Consider the following 26875-nt stretch of genomic DNA (forward strand, 5'->3'; position numbering starts at 1 on the left):
TAGCAGAAGATGGCCTGCCTAGCCCATCTCCATCCCTGTTCTGTTGTCTCAATCCTGCAGGACGCTTTGCACTCCTGCGAGGTAGTGTGTGTTCTCATCTACTAGTGACTTGAATGGGAATTGAGGGAACTCAGCAACTCATGGGAGTGCTCAGTGCTTTGTAGAATTGTGCCTAGGAGAGTTGCCAGAATGAGTGAAACTGCTGTGGGAGCCTTTGCAATATACAGTTATAAATGTACAGTGCCTCTGTGAATGATGAGCAAGGTTTTAAAGTTTAAGTGAACTCAGAGTTATCTTCCCCAAGAGAAGGAGATCTTTTCCCCTGGTTCTCCACTTCTCAATTCGCCTTACAATTTCCCAAAGTGTAATACATTAAAAATAAATAAAATAAAAAAAATAAGCTCATATGGCATTTTGACCTTTTTGCTGCTGGGTCTTACCACAGATCCAGGATCCACAATCTGCTGGCCCATTCATATCTTTCCTCAGTGTGGAAGACTGATGACATTTACTGTTGAGTTTTGAATGCATTATGACAGCCTTCAAAAATCCTGTGTGGCGATCATCAGCATATGTGTCATCTCGAAAATATTTGTATGAGTTAAAAAAGAAAAAAAAATCCACTGAATCAAACAGAGGAGGGCTGGGAGGTGGAATACATATGTCCACAGTTAAATGTTGCTCTGAGTGTATGGTTTAAAAAAGGATCCCATAGATAAGTGAAGTGATGAAATAGCTGTGTAGTGTTTCTGTAATATCACTGTAGCAAGCAGAAAACTTATCTAGAGCCATATTATCACCACTTTCTGTGAGTCAACATACAGAATTGTACCCCCATATTATGATTTTTTTAAAAGTGATTTATTTGAATGAATAGTTTCCTGTAGTCAGTTACAAAACCTGTGGAGGTTTGATCTTGACAGTTTTGCTATTGACTTAAGTAAAAATGTCATCTGGTCAAAGTTCTTGAGCAGAGTGATCCTACTTACCACAACTGCTGCCATGGATAGTTCACACTGGTGATTCTTGTTCACATGCATAGGGTTTGACTGATCATTAGTAGCTAGATTCTGGTAAGTTAGGGTTACCATTCGTCCGGATTCTCCCGGACATTGCCGGCTTTTTGAGTTTAAAAATAGCATCGGGGGGAATTTGTAAATGTCCGGATTTCTCCCCCCCGGCAGAGTGTGGCACGGCTGACAGGACAGCCAGCCGGATCGAGCCACTCGCACGGGGCTCCAGCAGCCAGAGCCCCTCCTCCGCTTCCCCCCTCCTCTTCCCTGAAGCTTCAGATCACTTCCCTCCTCTCTCTCCCCCCCTCCGCCTCCCTGCATTCGCAGATCGCCGGCCATTCGCATCGGGCCTCCAGCAGTCTGGAGCTCCTCCCCCTGCTCCCCCTCCCCTGCTGCCCATGCGCGCCTGGGGGAGCGCATGGAGCCCGACACGCTGTTCTGAGCGGCACGGTAAGGGGGCCAGGGGGTTAGAGAAGGAGTAGGGGGGTTCTGGAGGGAGCAGTCAAGAGACAGGGATCAGGAGGAGGGTTGGATGGGTCAGGAGTTCTGGGGGGGCTGTCAGGGGGTAGGGGTGTGGATAAGGTTTTGGGCAGTCAGGGGACAGGGGGGTAGGGTCCTAAGGGGGCAGTTAGGATGGGGGGGGTCTCAGGAGGGGGCAGTCGGGGATAAGGAGCAGGGGGGTTGGGAGTTCTGGGGGCGGTCTGTCAGGGGGCAGGGGTGGGGAGAGGGATTGGAGCAGTCAGGGGTCAGGGAGCAGGGGGTTTAGATGGGTCAGGAGTTCTGGGGAGGGGGCTTGTCAGGGGGCAGGGAATGGTTGGATGGGGTGTGGGAGTCCCGGGGGTCTGTCAGGGGGCGGGGGTGTGGATAAGGTTTTGGGCAGTCAGGGGACAGGTAGGGGTAGGGTCCTAGAGGGGCAGTTAGGATGGGGGAGGGTTTCAGGAGGGGGCAGTCAGGGGACAAGGAGCGGGGGGGGGTTGGAAGTTCTGAGGGGGGCAGTCAGGGGGCGGGAAGTGGGAGGGACAGAGGTGGGACTAGGGCGGGGCTCCCACCATCCTCTTTTTTGATTATTGAAATATGGTAAACCTAGGTAAGTGAAGGTATTAGAATCTAAACAGGATCAGACCTCATATCTGCACATGCTTTGGGACTGTGTGTTCTGGCAGTCTCCCACTAGCATAATGGATTCTCTGGCTACTCCAATTTATGCTGGAGTCTGAACTGCGGCTCAGCAGTTCCAAAGGGAGCACAAAGGTGTAATATAGCCACCTGTGGCTGATCCTCTTGTAGCCGGAGTATCTTATCCCAGTAACTGGCTTTAAGATTAGATGTGGTTCTGTGGTAAAACTATTATTTTTGATGGCTGTACTAAATAAGGTCTGTATTATATAAGACTTATGTTTTATGATCTTTTTCCTGTAAATTGTGCTCATCCTCCTCTGTAGAACTAACATCTATCTGAATAAAATTGTTTTTTCAGGAATGGAGCCTCTAATAACAAAGTGCAGATGATCGAAAAAAATATTAAATTCTTTGTTTTTATTTTTTCCCTTTTTATTACCACAGAGTTATGTTTTGCCCAGCTTCTCTGTAAGATTCTATCACATGCTGCTAATATACTCATCATTATTAGTCATCAACCATTTCTCCTTAGTGATTTGCACCTTGTAGGCGATGATTTTGAATGACCAGATACAATGTTCTTTCTTCATCATTTCTCTTTCACATGCCTTCATGATTAGAAGCAAACCAAAGTGAGCTCTTCCAAGAACAGCAGCCCGACCTTCTGTTTTATGCTGTAGTGTTTGATTTTGGTATGTGGAGTGTGCTCTGTCACCTGACTACTCACCAGCTAAAATGTTGCAAGTAAGCACCAGCATGAAGCAATAAAGGTTTATATAGTTTATATAGTGTTGTCATTTTTTAAATGCCATCTGGAGCTCTCAAGAATATAATTTTCCTGAATTATAAAAATCTGCATAGTACCTGCTTGCATTTCCACTTTGAATTCTTTGAAAGTAGCCACTATGTCTGCAGATGGAAAGAAAGTCAAAGCAACAAAATGCCTTTACTTCAAGACTAGTTTTTCATGACTTCCTATGTATTACACTGTAGACCTTCAGTTAATGGCTTAGTCTGAATAAGTTCTCCCATGTGGAATAATCAGCTTTCAACCCCTTCAGAAATTTGTAGCATGCGACAATGATTGCTACCTGCTTGAAATCTGTAATAAACCAGATGCTGTTCTAGATGACTCCCAAGGTCTTACATAACAATAATTCAAGTCCAAGACTCTGCTGTAGCATTATTCTGATTCACTGGACATTAAGGCATAAACACGTAGCAATACTCTGGAATTTTCTGCTGTTTTCAACAGGTGCATGGATAGAATACATTTACCTGACGAGTATGGGGAATGTTGTGAATATACCATCCAGAAGGGAGCTTCCATCAGCTTCTGCACGTTGATGGCTGTTGTGAATGACAGCCCTTTCTCATCGTCAAAGGTAGATTCTCAGACTAGGAATTGTTTGTCACCTATTTTTTTTGGACTTCTGGAATTTTATCCTAATCCAGTACCTTCAACTCAGTTGGCAACTCTTCTCTTTTACCTTGTTACTTCAAGGACCAGTTTACTGGGCCATTCTATATCTGCTGGTTGAAATGCTTCAGATTGAATGACTCACAAGTGTCTGGTTTGAAGTTCTTGCTCTTTCACGGATGACAATTCAACAGCAACTGAAAGCAGCAAGTTTCCTGACAATGGTTGTGAAATTCCAAAGATGATTCTGTTCATCAACTTCAATTACTGTGCCTCTTCTTGAAAATTCAATATCATGTGTTCAAAATATCAGTAGACCATATAGTAATGGATCCTTGCTTTTATAGTTAGGAACCATCTGACTGCAGAAAATGAAAGAATGAAGAACTAAGTATAAAGTTAAAGTGTCTTCTTGTTTGGGCTCTGCTACTGTTGACATCTGTGACCGCTACTTTGGAAGAATTCAAACCACAAATATTGCAAGTGCTGTAAATGTTGTGTGTTTTCAGGACAATTATGGGAATGTATTTAAGAAAAAAAACAAGTTTAAATACTAGACCCTTGTTCCTTTATCATTTTGGTAGCTGAAACGTGACATTCTTTGTATCAAAAAAAACCCTGAAGCATATCACAGAAGGTGCAAGTTGTCAGTGAGAAATGCCTGATGTCTCTATACAGTGACAGGCACTGAACTCTAATAGAGTGATATGGGGAGTCATGATACTTTAGTCATAAAAACAAGTTTAAAACTCTAATATGAGAACAAATAAAGTAATTTCAACCTGTCTAGATGTTAAATGTGAGGATTTTATTAGAGATCTTGTACTTGGCCTTCAATAATATAAAATAGATCATTTCACAGCCAAACACACAATCACTGAGCTCTATAGGAGAGAAGATAATCAACACAATGTCACAGCTGCTCTCACCAGACAAACGATACTATCAAAAACCAGCCACAATCCAGTCACTATTTCATGCAGCTGTTCTCACCTGCCACACTACTCCCAGCCAACTCAAAATGCACATTCTGGCAAATGTAAAATGCCATCTCATTTGGTCCAGTAATCCCACAGTTGGAGTCAGAGAAGGGTTTGATCAAACTCAACCAATAACTACGCCCCCAAGTCATACCAGTTGCATCCTGCTACAATTGTGAAGCAAGAAGAAAACAAAAGAGTTTCCAACCATCATCTAATTGTGCACTATCCACCAACACAAAACAACTGAAAAGTTATACACTTGAATCTGTAACATCACTGGACTCATGCCCCTGGAGACATTCTCAGTATCAGAGCACATGATTAGTCCTAAAAGTTGGTTTACACCAAAAGCTGCTATTTTCTCTCCCTGGATACTATTCTCTTAGCAATTTCCTCAAGACTCCTGAAAGAGGCATGTCTCCTCTGGAACCCTTAGATATGAGGTTCTCATCAACCCCACTGCTCTCTTGGGAGCCCTGGAAGATGTTTTCAACCCAGCAGCCTGCCAGTAATTGCATACATGGGACACCAAATGTCAGGAGGAAATTCCAGGGATCACAGCAGGAAAATTCAGGTAACAGGTGATATATAAAGCAATAGAAGTAATAAATAAATTGCAGAGCCCACAGATAAGCAGGTAAGCACACTGATGTCATCATCTTAAAGTATTTGATAAAATTCACTAGAGGTGAACTGAATTTTGGGGTAGGGGTGTTGTATTTATGTAAAGAACCTCTCAACTGGATTTGTGTTTGGAAAGATTTTTATTTTTTATCATGGCTCTACACAGTTATTAACTTTGAGCTCACTTCAGCATCTATAAAGAACAATCTCATTTTGTTCTTGACAGTTTATTGTACCTTGAATATTTAATCTTTAGGTCTTTGTAAATACGGCTGATGGAATTAGATTGCTATCACTATTCAAAATGCTAGGCTGTCATGCTGTGAGAGGTTAAACTTTCCAGTTCACTGAATAGGTTTTACGTGTTTCAGTCAGATTTCTTGGGATGGATTGCTTCGTTGAACTCTCATTTATCAGATCATTAGCTTCTAGTCCTACTTGACTACATTTTGAAAGTGTCATAGATCAAGATTTTAGAAATATAGTCAGCATTATTGTATGAGGTCATAGGGCCATACTGAGACCTCCCATAAGTGGGTGAAACTCCAGTATAGCCAATGCCACAGAATGTGTTCCCTTGTCTAGATTATCCCAGTTTTTACTACATCAATTTTAAAATTACTTTTGTTATGCTGGTGTATTTTTGAAGTATACAGTGCTCCAAATTTAGCTTGTTTTTCTGACATTTTTTATTGTCTCTTAATCTACTACTTTTTAAATTTCTGTGGCACTGTGCTCTCCTATGCGTGCATGACTTAAACAGAATAAGCCAGAGTAGTCTACATGGAGGGAAAAGGCAGCTATGCATAACACTCTCCCATCTGTATAATAGCCTCACTTTCTTCCAGAAAAAAATGGGCCAGGTAGAAAAAAGGGGTTCTGGCCTGGAGTAAAGGAGAAGAGACTGGGAGGAGCTACACTAGACAGTACATTCCCATCCAAGAACTGTAGAACAACACATTAAAAGAGGTTATACAGTAAACTTAATGCTGCTTGAATCAGCATTCCTCTCCTGTGTGTTCTTGGTGACATCCTCCCACAGGCTGAGCGCCCACATTTGGGTTGTCAACCTACACTTGTGCATCACCATGTGTATTGACTAATCCAGCCATGCTGCAGTGGCTGTGTATGGGTATTGGGGTCAGACAAGCCCAGCAGGATAGTACCTCTACATAGCTACCTGGGGGTCTGAAGTGTTCAAGCCCTGGAAACCATCCAGAAAGATAACACAGTGATGGGCATCTGTATAAAAACCTAAATAGATAATGGGATTGTCTGAACTGCTTTTTCTGGGATCGCTTGCCCTCTATGCTCCTCTGGTGATCCCAGAGAACTGGGATGAATGCAATTTTTTTTAAAATACATATATTAGGTGTTTTTTTCCCCCCCATCTACCAAGTTTTACATGGGAGAAGAACTTTGGATAACAATTAAATTTTATGCTACTTTTATGAAAGAGGCTATACAAAAAGCACTTATAATTATCATTTACATATTGGCTCTCCTGAGAAGAGAACCTACCATTTTCAGCAACCGGAAATGTTACTGCTATGCCATAATCTATTGCTGATCATTATGAACAACTTACAGCTGGCATTTGCTTCCTGGAAAGTGCCAGACTGAGTTTATGTTCATCTATTGGCTAATTAATAAGTTGTGGTTTAGTATCTCGCTGATTTTGATAATGTGTGCCACAGTTTAGCTTTTAAGACCCGCTGGATAAGAGTTTACTATTACAGCATTGAATTGTAGAACTGATTGCTTTTGTCCACAGTATTAATTCAAATGGGGATGACTTTCACCCTCATATGTTTAAGAAATACAAAAAGTACAGTGGTCATATTAAAGTTATAATTTGACAACAATTACTGCATAATGATCTCAGCCACCTCATAGATTTTCTCTATACTGAATATAAGAGATAGCTGTGGTATTAATGTTGTATCTCTGGACAAATTCTGACTATTTTAATAGGAGACACTGTATTTTATATGTACATTAAAACATTAATAAACTGAGAGTAAATGAGTAAACTAATTTTGGTTGGTAGCAGTGACATAAAAGCATCTTCAACCACTATTCTAGGCCTAAAGAGTTGGCAGTTAATTTCCTGAGAAACCAAATGGAATTGAAATAACAATGAACAAGACACTATAATACATCTCTACCCCGATATAACGCAACCTGATATAACACGAATTCGGATATAACGCGGTAAAGCAGTGCTCCGGCGGGGGTGGGGGTGGGGAAGAGACGGGGCTGCGCACTCCGGCGGATCAAAGCAAGTTTGATGTAACGCGGTTGCACCTATAACGCGGTAAGATTTTTTGGCTCCCGAGGACAGAGTTATATCTGGGTAGAGGTGTATATATTTTCTAATTATCAAATTATGTCAATGAATATTAATAAATAGAAATGTTTATATGTAGATACATCAGTTTATTCATGAAATACTATATATTCCCATAGCATTTTTATTTCCTCCACTTATATCCTTTTTAAATCTAATAAAGGCATACTGATGACTTATAAAGGAAAAGTAAATAAAGTAATCCCTGATAAAGCCCACTAAGGTGAAAAAAAAAGCATTTCATTATTATTCAAATGGTCTTATGCTTCTCATTGCATACAGTAGAGGGCCTGAATATCAGAGCAGTAGAGTATCAGAGTAGAATATTCACTTTTATAGGTAGTTAGTTTTTATGACCCTGTTGCTAGTCCTAGCATTGCAAAATGTTGTAATATCTTGATTAGTTATCCATATTTGGGTATATTCTGCTCTCAGTTGTACCTATTGACTATAGCGTTTAACCTATTGACTATAGTGGGTTTGCACAGGTGTAGCAGAGAGAAGAATTTGAACTATTACATTTATTTAGAATTTGATAAGGAGATATGGCCTTGCTGACCATTTCTGGTAGTTTGGAGATAGTCATAACTTCTTACTCTTCTAACAAACTAAATAGACAAAATTCATCTGAAACTTAGAACAATGAGGTATGATGGTCAACATTTATAAAGAAAATATTTGCTTTATTTATTGCATACTTCTGTGGTGATAATCACTATAATGTGTGAACACATACCTTGCCATGGCATTACAGTCTAATTACAGAAAAATATTACAATGAAACTAACTTTATGCTAAATTAAATGTTTCCTTTATCATATTTATCATTGTATATAACGCTGATCATTGTGTGTGTGTGTGTGTGTAATATATTTTCCTTTTCTGAAACCATGATGCCATAAATACACAGAGAAACCTGAAGTCCTTAGGCAAAATTCCAATTGATTTCAAGAACATATGCTTTGGATTCATTGGGATTATTCTAACACTTTTCAGAAATATTTTCTCTATTGGATAGTCATACTTCTCATTTTCAGGAACATCATTCATTTTAGCCCAAAAGAGACCTACATTGGACAAATGCAGTGTGAAACATTATTAAAATATATTTACTTCCAAAATAAAGAATCAGAAAACCAAAGTTACTGTAAGAGTTATTTACGCTAAAGGAATAAATCAGATACCATCTTAAGTTTCCTCTGTGACTATTTTTTTTTCTTTTCTCTCATTTTGGATCTTTGTTACACACCTTTTCCCTAATTTCAGCTTTGGCAGGTTGAAAGGAGTGGCACTACTACTTAATAAAGCTATTGTGCTGCTACTTAATAAAAACATCTTCAATTTTATTTGTGATCATAAATAAACAAAAGGGATTGGCTGGGACACATGACTACAAGGAGAGGTTTATAGAACTGGGCTTGTTTAGTCTGCAAAAGAGAAGAGTGACGGGGGGGATTTGATAGGAGCCTTCAACTACATGAAGGGGGATTCCAAAGAGGATAGAGCTCGGCTGTTCTTGGTGTTGGCAGATGACAGAACAAGGAGCAATGTTCTTAAGTTGCAGTGGGGGAGTTCTAGGTTGGATATTAGGAAACACTATTTCACTAAGAGGTTGGTGACGCACTGGCATTGGTTACCTGAGGTGTGGAATCTCCATCTTGAGAGGTTTTTAAGGCCCGGCTTGACAAAGCCCTGGCTGGGATGATTTGGTTGGTGTTGGACTTGCTTTGAACAGGGGATTGGACTAGATGACCTCCTGAGGTCTCTTCCAACCCTAATCTTCTATGATTCTATGATTTATATGAATAATGGAAACATTCACAGTCCCATTAGATAGTATTATAAATACAATAAACCCCCCAAGAATTAGAAGGGATGACCTCAATGAGACAAACCCTCATCCTTCAGGGCATAAACCAACTGATGGATGAACTTCTGCGCTAAACATTTTAATTCTGTAATTGTTTACTTAGACTTTTTTGCACCTTTTCCCCAAAAGATGTGGTAATGACCATTTTTGGAAACAGGAAACCATTGCCCCAATCTGTTTGTAAAAGTCAGACAGTAAAATAATTTCAACAGATATATTTGTATAGAGATAATATAACACATTACAATTTATCAGGGAGAATTTATTGCACAGTACAATAGAAAGGTCCTTCATCATAGTTTAAGCAGGCCTTTTTAAAAAAAAATGTGTTATTTTTGCAGGGCTTCACTAAACCAACAGTCCAAAGACAATGTTTTTCTTATGTCATCTCTCATTACTCTGTATTGCTGTCTTTGAAAGGATAGATTTAGATTCTTCCAAGGAACAAATGTATTACTGTATGTTTATCAGAACTAAGTAGGTACATGTTTAATGATAAGACCTATATTTCAATCGGATCTGCATGGTCTTGAACGAGAATGTTGCCCCCTGGTATTAACCCTAACATCAGGTCTTACATCCTGTGCATCCATCAGATCATTTTTTTCCTTTCTGTTCAACTACCTTACTCCTGTATGATGATAGTTGTTAATGAATGGATAGTGCTGTTAACTACTGCCTATTGTATCTCTGACTTTTTTAACTTAAAGTTACATTCACAAGTCATAAGTTCATTTCAGTATAGGAAGTCTCTGATAGTAATATTAAATGTTACCCAATATGATCCAATTGCAGTTCTCAAGGTGAAATCAGAAAGAGTAGTCACTGGATGTATTGTAAAACTGCTAAAACACTTTTGCTTCAATTTATTTTTTAAACAGGAACAAACTTGATGTAGAATTATCCATTTGTTTATTTCACTTTTTAAAGTAAACCAGTTAAGCAGCATCCAGACAAGTAACAACAGTCATCAGTTTTAACAAATATTAAAACAAAAATTGAAAACATGCCAGACCTGCAAATAAATAAATAAAATAATTTTAAAAGCAAAATTTAAAAAAGATTACAACAAATGAATAAACAAAAAAATCTACGCGAAACGTGATGTATCAAGATCTTTTACTCTAGTAGTTGTTCACTAGTGACTGTAAATTCTGACATTTGTATGAATGTCTTGAGGATATGCATTTGTTTAATATAATGATGACTTGAGGATATGCATTTGTTTAATATAATTTGCAGCATTTAAGATCGACATAGTAGGAGATAGTGACCTTGTTTTATTTCTATCAATTTGAGGGATTTTAGGGCATATTCTTGCGCTGGCATCTACTATTGCAAACCCCTGCACCCATGCAGAATCCTATTGAGTTCGATGGGACTGTGCACAGGAAATGAGGTCTGTGCTATTGGATTCAGAGGTGGGATCAGGACCACAGGTTTCTCTATATAATGATTCCGACATGTACATTGCTGATATTGTGTTGATGTGAACAATTCTGTGAACTGATTTATATGTCAATTTCCTTCATTAATTCAGAAACTAATCATATAGACATGAGGTAAAATCCTTCAAACACTAGCAGCCACAATAGGAATCCTTATGGTAATAAGCAGTAGAGCCAGGCAGCTAGGGTTTACAGGATAGGACCTCAGAGTGCTTTAGATGTTTAAAGTATTGTACAAGCATTAACTAATTACTCCTGACCACACTCCTGAGAGGTAGGTATCATGTCCCCATCCCCCATCGTACAGCTGAAAGAACTGAGGCAAAGAGGTGAAGTGAGTTGCTGAAGGCTGTAAAGCAAATAAACTGTAGAGCGAGGATTAGAATTGAGATGTTCCAAACTCCTAACCCTTTGCTCATTCCTCTGGACCATTTACTTCACAGAAGTTAAAGTGCCACTCTCAAGTACTTAAACACTTTTTTTCAATGTCTATTTTATTTTTCATACTCGTATAGGCTTGTAAATTATATTTTTTCCTACCTGTTATGCCCACCATCAATATGTCCTCCCCCACCCCCAAGCTGGCAAATATTGAACTTTTTTTCCTGGTAAAGCAGAAGCCAATAAGTATGTGTGTATGTATGTTTGTTTGTTTATCTTCTATGTTATATTTCTGTGTTGTCATAAGTATCACCAGTGAAGTCCAGTGGTTCCAGGAGTGTTTCCGGACCGTGGTTTCTTAGTTAATTTGTGTTTCTAGCAGAAAAATAAAAATAAGAAAGCTATCAATAGCTGCTTTTTCATTTTTGGATTTTTCAACTTCTCACTGATATGAAAGAGAACAGAGAGAGACACTGTAATCTTATTTACAATGATTTTAAACCAATATAATTCCATTGACTTGATCAGAGTTACTCCTCATTTACAACAGTGTGAGATCAGAATCAGGCCCTTTAGAATTGACCAACAGATTATATCAATCTTAAAATGATAATTTTGGTGATCTAACTACTTGACAGTGTTCCTTTAAGCATGTACTTATTCCCTTGACCATGGAGTCTAGAATCATAACTTCTCTTTTCTTTAGATTTTTTTAAATTGTATATTTGACAGATTTTGAAATTGCTCAGTTATTAATATTTATTCACCATACATTATGAGATGCTTTCACAACAAATACTGTACATTCAGTCATAATTATTAATGGTGTTTTATATATAAAACAAATACACATATACGTATATATCTATATATGAAACCCTTTCTCTTTCTTGAATCAATATAAACAGAGCCCAGATGGCCGTATAGAAGTCAAAGGGCAGCATGGAAAATCGTCACTGCATATTAAAGATGTGAAGTTGTCAGATTCAGGGAGATATGACTGTGAAGCTGCAAGTAGAATTGGTGGGCATCAAAAGAGCATGTACCTTGATATTGAATGTAAGTTCTAACATTTTGTTTTCTCTTTAAATTTGTTTTAAAAGAAAAAAATACATTCTTAATGGAAGATCAAATTTTACTGGCAATTCATGCTTAAACTCGAATAATTTAAGAAAAAGTGCCCTTCCAAAGTTAGCAATTCTGAACACACCAGATGAAATCCTGGCCCCAGTGAAGCCAATAAGATTTTTGCCAATAACTTCATGAGGGTCAGAGATTCACCCATAATGATATTTTGGTGGCTTCCCTCACTGCCACACCTTATGACTGAACTTGGTAACTTTTTCAAGACTTTCAGGCTGGTGGAGACTAGCTGTGGATGTAAATGTTTTGGGGAATAAAGTAATAACTCATCTGAGCTGCATCTCAGTCTTGAATTGAAGTTTCTAAAAATGTCTGGAATACTCTCTCCCTCACCTCTCCCCCTCTCCCCCCAACTATACTCCTACTTTTGTTATAACCATTCTTGGAGTTCAAACATGTGACAAATCCCCCTGCCTCTGCTGATCTTGTCACTTCCAATCAAAATTTTGTTTGGTGGAAACTTCACAAGCAACAGTAGTGATATTTGTTCATTGGTATCTGAGACTGATTGGTATATTAGACTTCATCTGAAATCCACTGAACTTGATGGGAATCTTTCTGTTGACTTCAGTAGCAATTGGATTGGCTCTATAGTGGAGAGGAAGGAAAGATGAGTAATGATTGTTTTGCTTTTGCTGAATCCCAGTTGGGTGACTCCTAAAGTAGCATTGACAGAGATCTCACAGTAGGCTGCATGTGCCACCTTTTTGATAGGAAGTGAGTCTAAAAAGACAAATGAAAAATATTCAGACTGAAGAATTGGAGCAAGTAATTTATGCTGGATGAAGGAGATGGAGAGATTTGCCAACACAAATAGAACTAAACAAATACAGTAGAAGCTGTTAAACTGAATTATGAAAAATAGCTTTAATGCAGTTATTCATGAACAATATTCATTTGGAGACTTCTGAGGTTTGTGAAATACATTTATGTTTTTGAGAGTGTACTCTCTTAAAAGATGCATTTCTTGAACATCTCAGTGTTATCCCTCAGTGCACAGAAAATATATTCCTTTGTGTACATTTTAATTTAAAATACTTTTGCTGTGTCGCTGGTGTAAGGAACAAAAAATGAATACTCTGATGTGTTCCTTTAAAATCCTGTTGTTAAGATCTGTTTTCCTGTAATACAGATCTAAGGTGACATGAGATATATTATTCAATTGAGATTTTAAAATGGCGACTCTTTTTAAAAATAATCAATTTTACTTCTGCTTTTATATTCTGTGTCCAGTGTAGGGTTATCCAATTACAGAAGTGGTTCATGGGCCACATTATGTGAAACATATGAGCTACAGAAACTTAAGAGCACATTAGAAGCACAAAATTAATACTGAAGGGCACAATAACATAATCTCTAGATGAATACAATGGAATAATGTAGTCAAAGGTCTCTGTCAAAGTAAGAGTTTTAGTATGATAGCAGATGTCCTAAACTGAATTGTAATACCATCTTCCTTCTCAATGCAAGGCAGTTGTATGGTAGATTTACTTTTAACACTTAAATAGAACTAATCAGATGGTATTAAAATCGAAAATTTATTAGCATTTGCTGTTAAATCTGGATGTGGTTAACTGCTCAAACTAATTTGAAATGCCAAAAAACTTTCTACAGTTCAAATTGAAAAATCTTTGAACCCATTAGCAGGTAATTGGTGAGTTTGTTTGTTTATTTGCTGGGTTGTTGGGGTTTTTTTGGACACTTAATATGTTAGCACCATTTAAGATGACAACATTTCAAATGTATAATGCATGACTTGTTGTTTTGACCTCACATAGCATTATATGATTAGACCTAATGAAAATGCTATCATGTTGCCTGTTTTATTGACTCTTTACACTTTTTATATTACTTTTTGAATCTTTGTAAGGGACTCAAATACTTAAGAATGGTTCTGTGACACTGATAACTGAAGTACAATATTTATTTTCAAAGCAAGTGCTCCCTAGTAGCAGGAGTGCAAGTTTCTCCACATTGCCTAAACAGTGAAACTTATTCATGACATGAAGGAAACACCTCTAGTGATGAGAGAATAGTTCTGTCTTCATGCCCATTCTGATTAGACTGCCATTCGTAGTGAAGATTTTTATCATCGGAACACTTGTCCACGAGCAAATGAACTGAGACCACAACTTAATTTGCCCAAACCACAGAGATCTTGTCATTGATAATGACTTCTACTGACCTTACCCATATTTAAATTAGTGTCCTAGAGATTAAAGCTTCTTTATACCAATAATATCAATCTCCCAAGTCATCCGGTTCCCATAATAAAACTATTTTTAACAAAATGATCTCTTCACAGGACACTCTTGCTATTTTTACATACAACAATCTTGTCAAAATCATCAGGAACAAAATGTATTTCTCTCATCCACAAATAAATTGTTTCTCTGTGGCTGATGTAACATATCCAATAGCTGCCTCTTGTTTCCAGTCACTTTCTTGATGATATTTGGGCTGGAGATCTCATCTGACAACCCTACTGTTCCACCAGTAAATTATGCTGTACTCCTACAGCAAAATGGTGAAAAGGAGTGATTCTTTATGAGATTCTGTGAAGTCTGTATAGAACCGATTCTTTGTACAGGTCTGTCTCATCTTACGCGAGGGTTCCGTTCCACGGTTAGCGCGTAAAGTGAAAACCGTGTATAGTCAAAATTACATTGAGTTCAATGGCGGGCGGAATCGTCCGCAATACAGGTACAGTATTGAAGTTGTTATTTTTCTCTTTTTTTTTGTTTTTTGTCGACCGCGTAAAGCTGAAATCACGCATGTTAAGTGCGCATAAGATGTGACAGACCTGTAGAATCTTTGTGATTTTCCAGATTACTTAAATTGATCGCTTTTTTCAGCAGTTCAATAGTAATAACAACAATGTCCTTTACACCTTCTAAATATTTTTAAAAACAAATTTACAAATCCCCATGCAGTTCTTGGAAATAGGTATTATAGTTATTGTATTGCACACTTTACTGAAAACATAGTATTCCCCATTTTACATATGAAGAAAGTCAGATACAGAGAAGTTAAGTGACTTGCTGAAGGCTACAGAGGGAATCCCCAAGTCAATGTTCTAATCTACCAATGTCACACTGGGATTATCCCAGAGTTTTGAATTCCTTGGTTTATATACTAGAATAGCATATGCCATTAAATTTTTTCATTAAAGCCAGAGACATAAATGTATACTACACTGTAATTCATAATTAATACTAGTGTTGTTCCTAATAGTAATTCATAACCATGCCTAATACCATTCCATAAATTAATGTTCTTAACAGTGTTTCCTCATGTTCTTTTTTCATTGATTTGAGTAGTTTGTACAGTCACAAAGAACGTGTCCGTGACACATTTTTCCAGTATATTACATTCAGACGTAATGAAAATTCATAGTTTCATAGTGTCTCTATCTCATCACTTATCAATTCTCAGTGACCATCAGCAGAGACTTAACTATCAGCATGATTGGTGGGAGATTCCACATTTTATTCATGCTTTCTCTTGGAGTTGCTTTTGATGATAAGAGCAATTGCTCTTGAGGAGCGGAAAAGATGACTAGGTCCTGGCATGATTAATTCTGCTCCTGCCATTTATCTGAAGTGCTCACTGCATAGACAGAAATCATAGTGGAGTCTAGAGCCATTCCAAACCCAGACTTTCCTGCAAGTGTCACCTTCATAACAGAGCACCTCAAGGAAGTTTAGGTTGAGGTAAACTTAGTAAGGTAAAATAAACCAATTATAGAAGAAAAAAATTCAAAAGAAAGATTTATTGACTTCATTGGCTGTAACATTTTATTCTTTGTACAATGTCTATTACTTACTAAGCATCAAGAGAGTCTCCCTTGTGGTTACTAATATGTTTCCAATAAAATAAAATATTCCATGGAAAACTTGACAAAAATATAGAAAGCATAAGAAAGAGATTCTTTTTTCAAAAGAGTAGTAAGGGAGTTAGGTATGAAAATCCCATTGAATTTCCATGGGATTTGGGCATCTAACACCATTAGGCTCCTTTTAAAATTCCAAGATTACTGCACAACTAACACTTTAGTGTTTCTAATTAATATTTTGAATCTCTTTATTTAAGAACTGTTTGTTCTCATGGGTGATGGGTATCATAGGCCAGGGCAGGTTAAGCCTCCCCTGACCAGGCCATGGCCCTGCCCATGTTGCATCCTGAGTCCCTGCCCTCCCCTTCCCCCCACACCCCTCTATCTACCTGAAGCCAGCAGGGACTCAGCTCCAGACAGCAGCCCTGAGCTCTGGCCCACCAGCTGCCAGGTGCGGCCCCAGGTTGGTGCTGGGGCCAGTGGGCAGCTGTTGGTGGAGCCAGCAGCTTGGTCTGGCGCGCGGGGGAGCCGGGGCTCCTTCAGCCATGGGAGGGCACTCAGGGCTCCAGTGGGTGGGAGGGCAGGGCCTTGGGGGGAAGAGGTGAGGGGCAGTCTAGCCTGCCCGATGATGGGTGTTCACCTGCCACCCATGTTTGTTCTGAAAACAAAAAACATAAGACTAGAAAAATAAAGAAATCCTAAAAAAATAACAGAATCATGGAAATCTTCCCCGCTCTAGTAATGGCACACACTGATTTCTTGAAACTCTTCAGCAGAATAATTAACATTTTTTGTACTGGGTTGTCATCAGTGGGGTGGGTTGGAGAGCAATGAAGGTAACATAGAATTTGGTCAACCCCAAATGACCCTTTAAATAGTCTATTCGTGCCTCTGAAGCTTCCTCTGTCCTCACTGTAGTCAAAATGATGCACTGATAACATAGATAAGGGAGATTACAGATGTATGATGTGCTGGCATCTCCAAACAACCAGCACTCTCTCTGCACAACAGAGGTTTTTGTTTTGTTTTGATTTGTTTTTTACCTAGCACCATAAACTTTAATACCAAGGTGTTGAATGCAATGTGGTATATTTTTCATGCAGCAATGAGATCTGAACAATGATTACCAGACATATGTGCTTTCATAGCAAAATATTACTTTGTGGAGAAAAAAAAAGAAATCATCATTAAAGCATTACGATACTTTGCAACATTATGCACTGCTGCTTTTCTTCCAAATTACGTTAAACATCATCATTGCATAGTTTGTCTCTCGTCTTGCTGACATTGTGTTCAGTGCTACAGAATAAATAAAGAAATGGTATTACAACACACTACAAAATTTATCTGTAAAGAATCCTATACAGTGTCTATGATGATTTTGTCATTAACACATTCTTTATTTCTTATTGGCAATAGAGTCATTGTTTTTGTTTGCAAGCTGAAGTCAACTTCATTAATGTAAGAGCACTAAATTTAAGATGCTGAGCAGATTATCCTCTTGGACCTTTCCACTTTCTTTTATGTTAGTGAACTGTATTTTGTTGCAGTTTATGCAAATTCATTGGCTCAATGCCATTTCACTTTAAAGCTTTTCAAAGGCATTGCATTACTTAAAGGCAAGTTGAACTACAAATGAGGTCCAGCCTAGAGAACTGATTGAAAAGCAGTTCAGATAAACTGAGACATTCAGGGTTTAATGTAATAAGAACAAATGACCTACCATGTTTGATTCCAATTGATATTCCATTTAAGTTATGTTTGTACTGTTATATATTACTAATGAGAGTAGAAATGTATTGTTCAAATTCACCTTCTTTTCATAGAAGCTGATACAAGAATTTCTTGTTAGTAATTAGTCTCCAAGTCAAAGTTATGGTAGGCTGTCTCTATCCCCTTATATGTTAATGATGGTTATGCATCACATCAATCAACATCAATCATATACCAGGTTCCTCAAAAGATTCTATATATTGACATACTATTACCTAGAATTATAGGATTTACTATGTTCTAGGCTCACTTGTGTTCCTCTTTCTTTTCATTCATGAATAATTCTAATCTTATACATCATATGATAATCTTGCAAAATCTTAATACTACTGGGTCACTTTAGTGACATTGCAATGAAGTGAAGTGAAGAAGGATTGTTAACAACCTGAATGAAGACAAAATAGCCAACATGCTCATGCTGACAAGGCATACCATTTTTAAAAGAACCTAAGTGACAGAGGAGTCTCAGTCCATTTTCAAAAGTGCCTTAGGAATTTAGGAGCCTAACTTCCATTGAAAAAAGCCTATTGGGATAGATCTTTAAAGGTATTCAGGCATTGAATTGAAATATGATTGAAATATGCAGATAGGAGTCTAGTGGGATTGACATTAAGGGGAATAAACACATAAGCAGTTTTTAAAATCCCATGTGGCTCCTATCTGTATCTTTAGGCACCTAAACGCCTTTACAAATTTGTCCCTATCAGCCTAAGCCACTTGTGAACAAGGGATTTAAGATGTCTAGGATGAGCTGCGGGGAGGAGGAAGAGTACATAAGTATCCTATGATTAGAGATTACATTGATTAGGTTAGGAGTTAGGTCGAGGTTGATAAAATAAACTACTTAATTAAAAAGAAAGAAAAAGGTCAGGATTAATCACAGTTTAGTCTTAATGGTGTAAACCATGGAGGACTAGAGAACAGGATGTTAAACCCAGAGATATGGCATAGGAGACATTTAAATGATATCGGCTGCATCCAAGAGACACAAGTATCAAAACATTTTCAAATATTTTCAAAGCATCCTGTCAAACCAGGTACAGTAACGCCTCACTTAACATTGTAATCATGTTCCTGAAAAATGTGACTTTAAGCAAAATGATGTTAAGCGAATCCAATTTCCCCATAAGAATTAATGTAAATAGGAGGGGTTAGGTTCCGGGGAAATTTTTTTCACCATACACAGCAATGATGATTGAGAAGCTTGGTTGAGATGGTGAAGTCAGAGGGTGAGATATTTCCCAGGGAATGCCTTACTGCAAAATGATGAACAAGCACTCGGCTGTGCCGTGAAGGGTTAACACAGGGTTCGGCAACGTTTGGCACGCGGCTCACCAAGGTAAGAACCCTGGCGGGCCGGGCCAGTTTATTTACCTGCTGACGCGGCAGGTTTGGCCGATTGCGGCCCCCACTCGCCGCGGTTCGCCGTCCCAGGCCAATGGGGGCGGCGGGAAGCCGCGGCCAGCACATCCCTCGCCTGCGCCTTGTAGTCTACAAGGCAGCACAAATGGAGGGAGGGGAGACAGCATGGCAGACAGAGACACACACCCTGTGTGTGAGAGAGAGATGTGCATTGCCCCTTTAAGTACACTGACCCCACTCTAAGTACACTGCCTTTTAAGTAGATCAGCAAGTTGAGACAGCAGCTGCTGCTAGCAAGCTCCCTCCTTCCTGAGCCCTGTCGTGCCAGCCTCCCTGCTCTGTGGAGCTGAGGTAAGTGGGGGGCAGGCAGGAGCGGCGCCAGGGTTTTTGGCACCCTAGGCGGGGGTCCTCCCGCGCTCCCGGTTGTCGTCGGCAATTCTGCGGTGGGGGGGTCCTTCCACGCTCCCGGTCTTCGGGGCACTTCGGCGGCAGGTCCCAGAGCTAGTGAAGGACCCGCTGCAGAATTGCCATCGAAGACCCGGAGCGTGGAAGGACCCCCTGCCACCAAATTGCCGCCCACCCAAACCCTGGTGCCCTGGTATCCTGCTGGGCGGCTGCTGCAAGGGAACTTAGGGGAGCGGGGAGCTGATAGGGGGGCTGCCAGTCCACCCTGGTTCCAAGCCTGCACCAGCTACCTCCAATGGGCTGCTCTTCCTGCAAGCAGTGGATAAAGCAGGTGGCTGCCAAGCAATGGGAGCATTGTGCAACTTTACACGACCATGTTCTCTAATTGATCAGCAATGTAACAACAAAACAATGTTAACCATGACAACTTTAAGTGAGGAGTTACTGTACTGTTGAAATAAAATCAATTTTGGTTACACAGATCCTTGTCAAATTATGCTCATAATTGTTTAATTGTAACTTTTACATTAAAGAAATGTTGAGGTTTTAACATGACAACAAAACCCAGGAAATCGATTAAGACTTGCAACTTTTACTTTAACCTTGACCATTATGCACAGCTATGGGAGCAAAAGAGACCTAAAGAGAATAAAAAGTTTTAGGTGTATGAGGAAAGGATCAGGCACATTACATAGAATCTATAAAAACACTACTCCAAGACTCCTTTAGTACCTAAGCAGAGAGGAAGTATGGTCTTGTGGTTAAGGCATGGGTCTGTGTGTCAAGAGATGTGTTCTTGATTCTGCCACAGACTCCTTGTGTTATCTTGGGGAAGTAAGTGGCTCAACCTTTCCATTCTTCTATTTCCCCATCTGTAAAATGTAGCTATCTCTTCCCAAGCTCAGGGGTTCCCAAACTTTTTTTCCTTGAAGCCCACCTGTGCAGCCGCATCAGGCACTGTGGCCCACTATTAACACTTATTAAGGAAAATTGTTAATTTTAATTTTTACATACATATAAACTGTATATAAACTGTAGATGAACAATGTATATGTTTACTTTTCATTGTAATGAAAACAATTCTAACGTCAGAAATCCCTAGCACTATGCACTCAAAGAAATGCCTCAAGATCTTTGAAACCAAACAGTTTTAGAAAAACTACACTTTAAAAAAATGTTGAGAGCAAAATGTGGCGTTCAAACACAGAAATACAGTTTTGTATAAAAGTGAACAAGATTACATGAGTCACATGGAGTTAAAGATGTACTAAAAACTTGACTGAAGAATGCAGTTGTGCCAGCAGATCACCTGGGACTGAGTCACAGCCCAGAGTTTGGTAACCACTGTCCTAGCTCATGTGGGTGTTCTAAGACAATCCTTTAAATATAAGCACAAGGTTAAAATGTGAACTTTAGTTATAGAGTATGTTGGCTTTTTCTCGCAAGCATAATGTAATTTTTAAAGAATTTAACCTACTGTAAAGTATCATCTTCTAGAAAATATTAAATTTTCTGCAGTAAAAGAGCAGCTAATAAAGTAATAAAAATTTCCTGTAAAACAATCTTTGAAAAAAGGAAAAGCTATTTTTCCATCACACGTCTTCCTTTGCATTTCAGAAAATACCAGGGTTACAAATATCAATTTAAATTACTTTGTTCTGTTCTGTTCACATTTTAAGACCACACTTTTCACCATGGTATCTGACTCTTTTATGCGTAATTCTTAGATTTTTTTCTAAGACTATATTATGGGTTGCCAGAACACGGTACTTAGCTACCTCATGTGGTGGTAGCTATTTCACATCATATTGAGAAATCTACTTCTACCTTGAAGTTTATAATTTCACAATTTTACACATTTCAATTTTTTTACAAAAATATCAAGACAGCTATCTTGGGCAATTTGATTCATGGAGAGAAGACAAATAAGAAAACAAAAAACAAACCATGGAGACACACATGAATGCATAGTGGTATAAACACAATCATACAGGGTAAAAGAAGCCTGGGACATACTGCTCTCTGATTTTACTACCACAAACAGTACAAGTATCTGCATCAGATTTTCTTTGTCAGATTCCCTATCTCATGGTCTGATCAAGACAGATCACCAGGAGCACTGACTCCAACTGCAAGAGAGAGTTAAAGGGCATGTCTACACTTACCTCCAGAGTTATCGATCCAGCGGGAGTCGATTTATTGCGTCTAGTGAAGATGCGATAAATCGACCGCCAAGCTCTCTCCCGTCGACTCCGGTACTCCACCGGAGTGAGAAGCATAGGCGGAGTCAATGGGGGTGTGGCAGCAGTCGACCTACCACAGTGAAGACACCGCGGTAAGTAGCTCTAAGTATGTTGACTTCAGCTATGCTATTTTCATAGCTGAAGTTGCGTAACTTAGATCGACTTAGCTTGCCCCCCGCCATAGACCAGGCCTTAGTTACTATCAGGTAATTCCACTGAATGGGAGCACATGGTGGTCCAAATGAGAGATGTCTTCTGTTGCTGTGGGACTGCTCTCACTCAGCATGGCCATGCTTTGCTGGAGAACCATGAGAAAGCCCTGGATTACTAGGAGTTAGACTCCTTGTAAGCGAGGGCAAAATTGTGATATTTGACACTAGTTCCTCTCACATGCCTCTTAGAAGGCTCTCTAAACATGTAAAGAGAGAAATCATTCATCTTCATTCAGTTCTGTCTGACTCCTCCCTGAACTCTTTAAAGACTTCCTCAACCATCCTAAAACATATAAACTAAAAGAGCCTTAGTTTAGTACCTCACCAATACTTTTCTGGGTCTTCAGCTCCTGATGCTTCATCACCTGTCTGAGGTGCCCTGCCAAAGAAGGCTGGAGGATGTGCCATTTCTCAATGATAGCTACATTATCTGCATACTATATTTGTGCCCAGCATAACAACTGAATTGTGATTATATATTCTGGCCATCCAAAGAATCTATGTATGACACATGGCCCACTGATTGGGACACCGCTCCCCATTATTGATGAAAATAAACAAAGAAAAAAATTACAGAATTATATACAGAAAAAAGTAGAACTTTCTGTACCTTTATACTATAGGCAGGCTTGAAAATCCAGTAGGGTTCAATGGTATGTGTGACATCACTATCAGGATTCCAGCTGTGGCATCTCACCGGATGAGGGCTTGTGAGGACTTTGTGACCTAGAGAATGAACTAATGAGCAATAGCAATATGCAGTATGTTTAAGTGAAACATTCAGCATATAACCTTTAGAGTTGTAACTTTTGAATATGCTTGAGTTCACTGTCATTTCTTTCTCCTCTCCAATCCCGCCTTCATTTTGCAAAATGACTTGGAATGACTGGACACCTACATTATACTATGATCTGAAAGAAAAAACAAACTACATTATTCACAATGTACAGTTGCAAGCCAAAGTAGTTTTTGTTTTGTTTTATATTTATTTCTAGGTTTATTTCACTTTGATTCCTGGTGCTTGAGTTTTCAGGAAAAAACAAAACCCAAACCACACCAATATCACTAGACTGGAGATAAAATCCACAAGAGTTGGCAACACTGCTTCCGTGTGAGGGCTCTGGTTGCATTAAAGGACTGTTTCAGACTACATGGTCTTACCTCTGTCATCCAGATATCTCTGATGCTATTTTATGATGAAGGGAAGATGGTGATCGCAGGGTCGGTTTGTCAACCAGTGGCTTTTCTGCTTAAATTTGTAGAAAAAGTAGTTGATCCCAAAATATTGCATCTTACAGAATAGGTATGAAGGGCAACAAAGTAGAGAAGATAGAGGCTGTTATTTCAGGTGGTATGTCGCCTTCACATACTATACAATTCTAATTTTTCAGGAAGGGATAGAGGAGTTGTTATAGGAGGAAGCTGTTTAGAATTACTGCAGGGTAGGTGCCTTCCCTGGCTGCAGACCTCTTAAGGGTCTGTAGGAAAAAGTATGTGAACTTCCCCCCACCCCTCTGAGTTCTAGTGATCCCCAGTGCAACACATCCTAGTCCTCTCTGATAACTATGGAGGACCAGGAGCTCTATAACCATACGATCAGCCTTACTGGGTCAGACCAATGGTCCTTCTAGCCCACTATCCTGTCTTCTGACAGTGGCCAATGCCAGGTGCTTCAAATGAAATGAACAGAACAGAACAGGGCAATTATTGAGTGAAACATCCCATGTTGTTCACTCCCAGATTCTGATAGAGACTAGGGACACCCAGAGAATGGGGTCGCATCCCTGACCATCTTGATTAATACCCATTGATGGACCTGTCCTCCATTAACATACCTAATTCTTTTTTAAACCCAGTTATAGTTTTGGCCTTCACAACATCCCCTGGCAATGAGTTCCATGGGTTGACTGTGTGTTGTGTGAAGAAATACTTGCTTTTGTTTGTTTTAAACCTGCTGCCTATTAATTTCATTGCATGACCCCTAATTCTTCTGTTATGTGAAGGAGTAAATAAGACTTCCTTATTCACTTTCTCTACACCATTCATGATTTTATAGACCTCTATGATATCCCCCCTTAGTTGTCTCTTTTCTGAGCTGAACAGGCCCACTCTTTTTAATCTCTCCACATATGGAAGGCGTTCCATAGACTTAATCAGTTTTGGTGCTCTTCTCTATGTCTTTTCCAAATCTAATATACAGTTTTTAGAGATGCCTGGGGGACATCGCTATTTTCCTCTTTCTTGTTTCCTGTCTTTTAACCAGTTACTGATCCATGAGGGAATCTTTTCTCTTATCCCATGACTGCTTTCTTTACTTAGGAGCCTTTGCTGAGGGACCATGTTAAAGGTTTTCTTAAAGTCCAGGTACACTATATTCACTGAATCACCCTTCTCCACTCACTCGTTGACCCTCTCAAAGAATTCTGATAGCTTGGTGAGGCATGATTTGCCTTTACAAAAACCACGTTGACTCTTCCCCAACAAATCATGGTCATCTATGTGTCTGATAATTCTCAAAAAGAACAGGAATACTTGTGGCACCTTAGAGACTAACAAATTTATTAGAGCATAAGCTTTCGTGGACTACAGCCCACTTCTTCGGATGCATACTGTAGTTTCAACCAATTTACCTGAAGTTAGGCTTACTATACCATAATGGCCAGGATCATTTGTGGAGCCTCTTTTAAAAATTGGTGTCACATTAGCTATCCTCTAGTCATCAGGAGGATAGCTAATGCAATCCAATTCTACCACTCCACAGGGTAGCTGCCTGGGCATAAAGCCAGCATCAACTTAGGCTAAATCTGGTCCACTGTATCTATAGTGTCATCCTGCTGTGCTGAATATTTTTTCCTTGGGAAAAAAAATAGTCAAAAGTTTGAAAACCTCTGGTCGTCTATTAACAAGCAAAAATGTGATTCAGTGTACCACTTGGCTGCTATAGGTCCCTCGGCACACATGCTGAATCAGGTAATTTGCCATATCCAATTCTGCATATGACTCTGAACATACACTAGGGTTGGATCTATGAAATCATTAATTGAATTACCTTCTGGATGTGACAAGTGATGTATTAGTCTGTGCTCCCCTTGCGATTTCTGAGGCATTAAGCCTAATGGGGATAATCAAATGTATGGAGACAGATTTGAGCCAAGGTTTTCCTGCTCTACATAATTTATGCAGATCAACTTCTTCTAGTTGCAGTGCTGACTTGAGACTATTTTTTTTCCTATTTGAAAAGAACAAGAACAATATGAATTTACTTTTCACCCTATCTGAACTCCTCTTCTAAAATGTCACTGTAAGATTGAAATAGTTTTATTAAAGGATCCTAGTATAATAGATGACTTTAGCTTAATTACATGCCTTTACTATGCTGTGCTGTGTATTCTTGTTCTCTGTATGTTGAATTGCCTCCTCATTTTACCATTCAGATTTATAAGCTTTTTAGTCCATCTGTACTAACTATCAATAGTGACTTTTCTACAGCTCTCTTTTCAATAGAGATCCACAAAATTGAAAGCTAAGCTGTTTCCAACCTTCCCCAGAGTCCTTGGAGACTGCATCTAGGTTTTGTGGTTCAGTCTGTGATAGTGTTATGGACCAGCCATTAAGCTTGGCCCCTGATCTGAGCTTAACCAAAGTTCAGTGTATTCAGATCTGGAATTTAGGTTCTTGATCATCTGTATTTTAAAAAGAACAGGAGTACTTGTGGCACCTTAATATTATTCCACTCTGTATGCATCCGAAGAAGTGGGCTGTAGTCCACGAAAGCTTATGCTCTAATAAATTTGTTAGTCTCTAAGGTGCCACAAGTACTCCTGTTCTTTTTGCGAATACAGACTAACACGGCTGCTACTCTGAAACCTGTATTTTAAAAAAGAACAGGAGTACTTGTGGCACCTTAGAGACTAACAAATTTATTAGAGCATAAGCTTTATGCATCCGAAGAAGTGGGCTGTAGTCCACGAAAGCTTATGCTCTAATAAATTTGTTAGTCTCTAAGGTGCCACAAGTACTCCTGTTCTTCTTTTTGCGGATACAGACTAACACGGCTGTTACTCTGAAACCTGTATTTTAAAGTACACTAAGTCCAGTTTTTACTTTTTTACTGACAGTGCTTGCTTTGCTTTGGAACCAGCTCACCATCTGTCTAGGGAAGCATATCTTGCAGAAAAGGTGTAATAATATATTTAAGGTCAGTTCTTGATCTGTTTTCTGGAAGGCTCAAATGAAACCTATGTTCCACATTCGCTCAATCTCTGGTTTGTAATGCATCCATGCTATACCTGTATAAGAAGTGCATAGCCATAAACTTTATTCCAAAGATTTTAACTTTCTAATATATCTGTAAACTATTCTTTATGTGTGACAAGACAATAGGTATTCTAAATACTAGTATATTTCAAATCCTCTGTAAATTCTGCATAATGGATTTAGGTAAAATATTCAACAAAGAAAATGTAGCAATTAGTTGAACTTTCCTAATCATCTCTGTGCCTGCTTAAGGAGATATTTACATATGAGAAGGCCTTTCTATTTAATTCTACTTGGATATGTTTTATTATTCAATTGATGGATATTCTCCTTTGCCACCAGAATTTTGGGGCATTTAACTTATTCCTCAGTTTCCTAGAATACTGTAGTTTTTACCAGATTTGATTTTGCAGCAGTTTATAGTTTATATGCTCCAG

The 26875-nt window shown here is 38.9% G+C and overlaps 1 protein-coding gene across 2 annotated transcripts in view; it reads left to right on the forward strand.

The window, feature by feature from the left end:
• Window positions 1-26875, forward strand: part of NCAM2 (neural cell adhesion molecule 2) — a 514501-nt gene that overhangs the window by 352809 nt on the left and 134817 nt on the right. For both annotated transcript variants that reach the window (XM_005289286.4, XM_065576283.1), the window contains exon 9: window positions 12117-12267. In XM_005289286.4, the coding sequence (XP_005289343.2) occupies window positions 12117-12267 (151 nt within the window). The remainder of the gene's footprint in view (window positions 1-12116; window positions 12268-26875) is intronic.

Source organism: Chrysemys picta, chromosome 1 (genome assembly GCF_011386835.1).
Source record: "Chrysemys picta bellii isolate R12L10 chromosome 1, ASM1138683v2, whole genome shotgun sequence".
NCBI classification, from domain to species: Eukaryota; Metazoa; Chordata; order Testudines; family Emydidae; genus Chrysemys; species Chrysemys picta.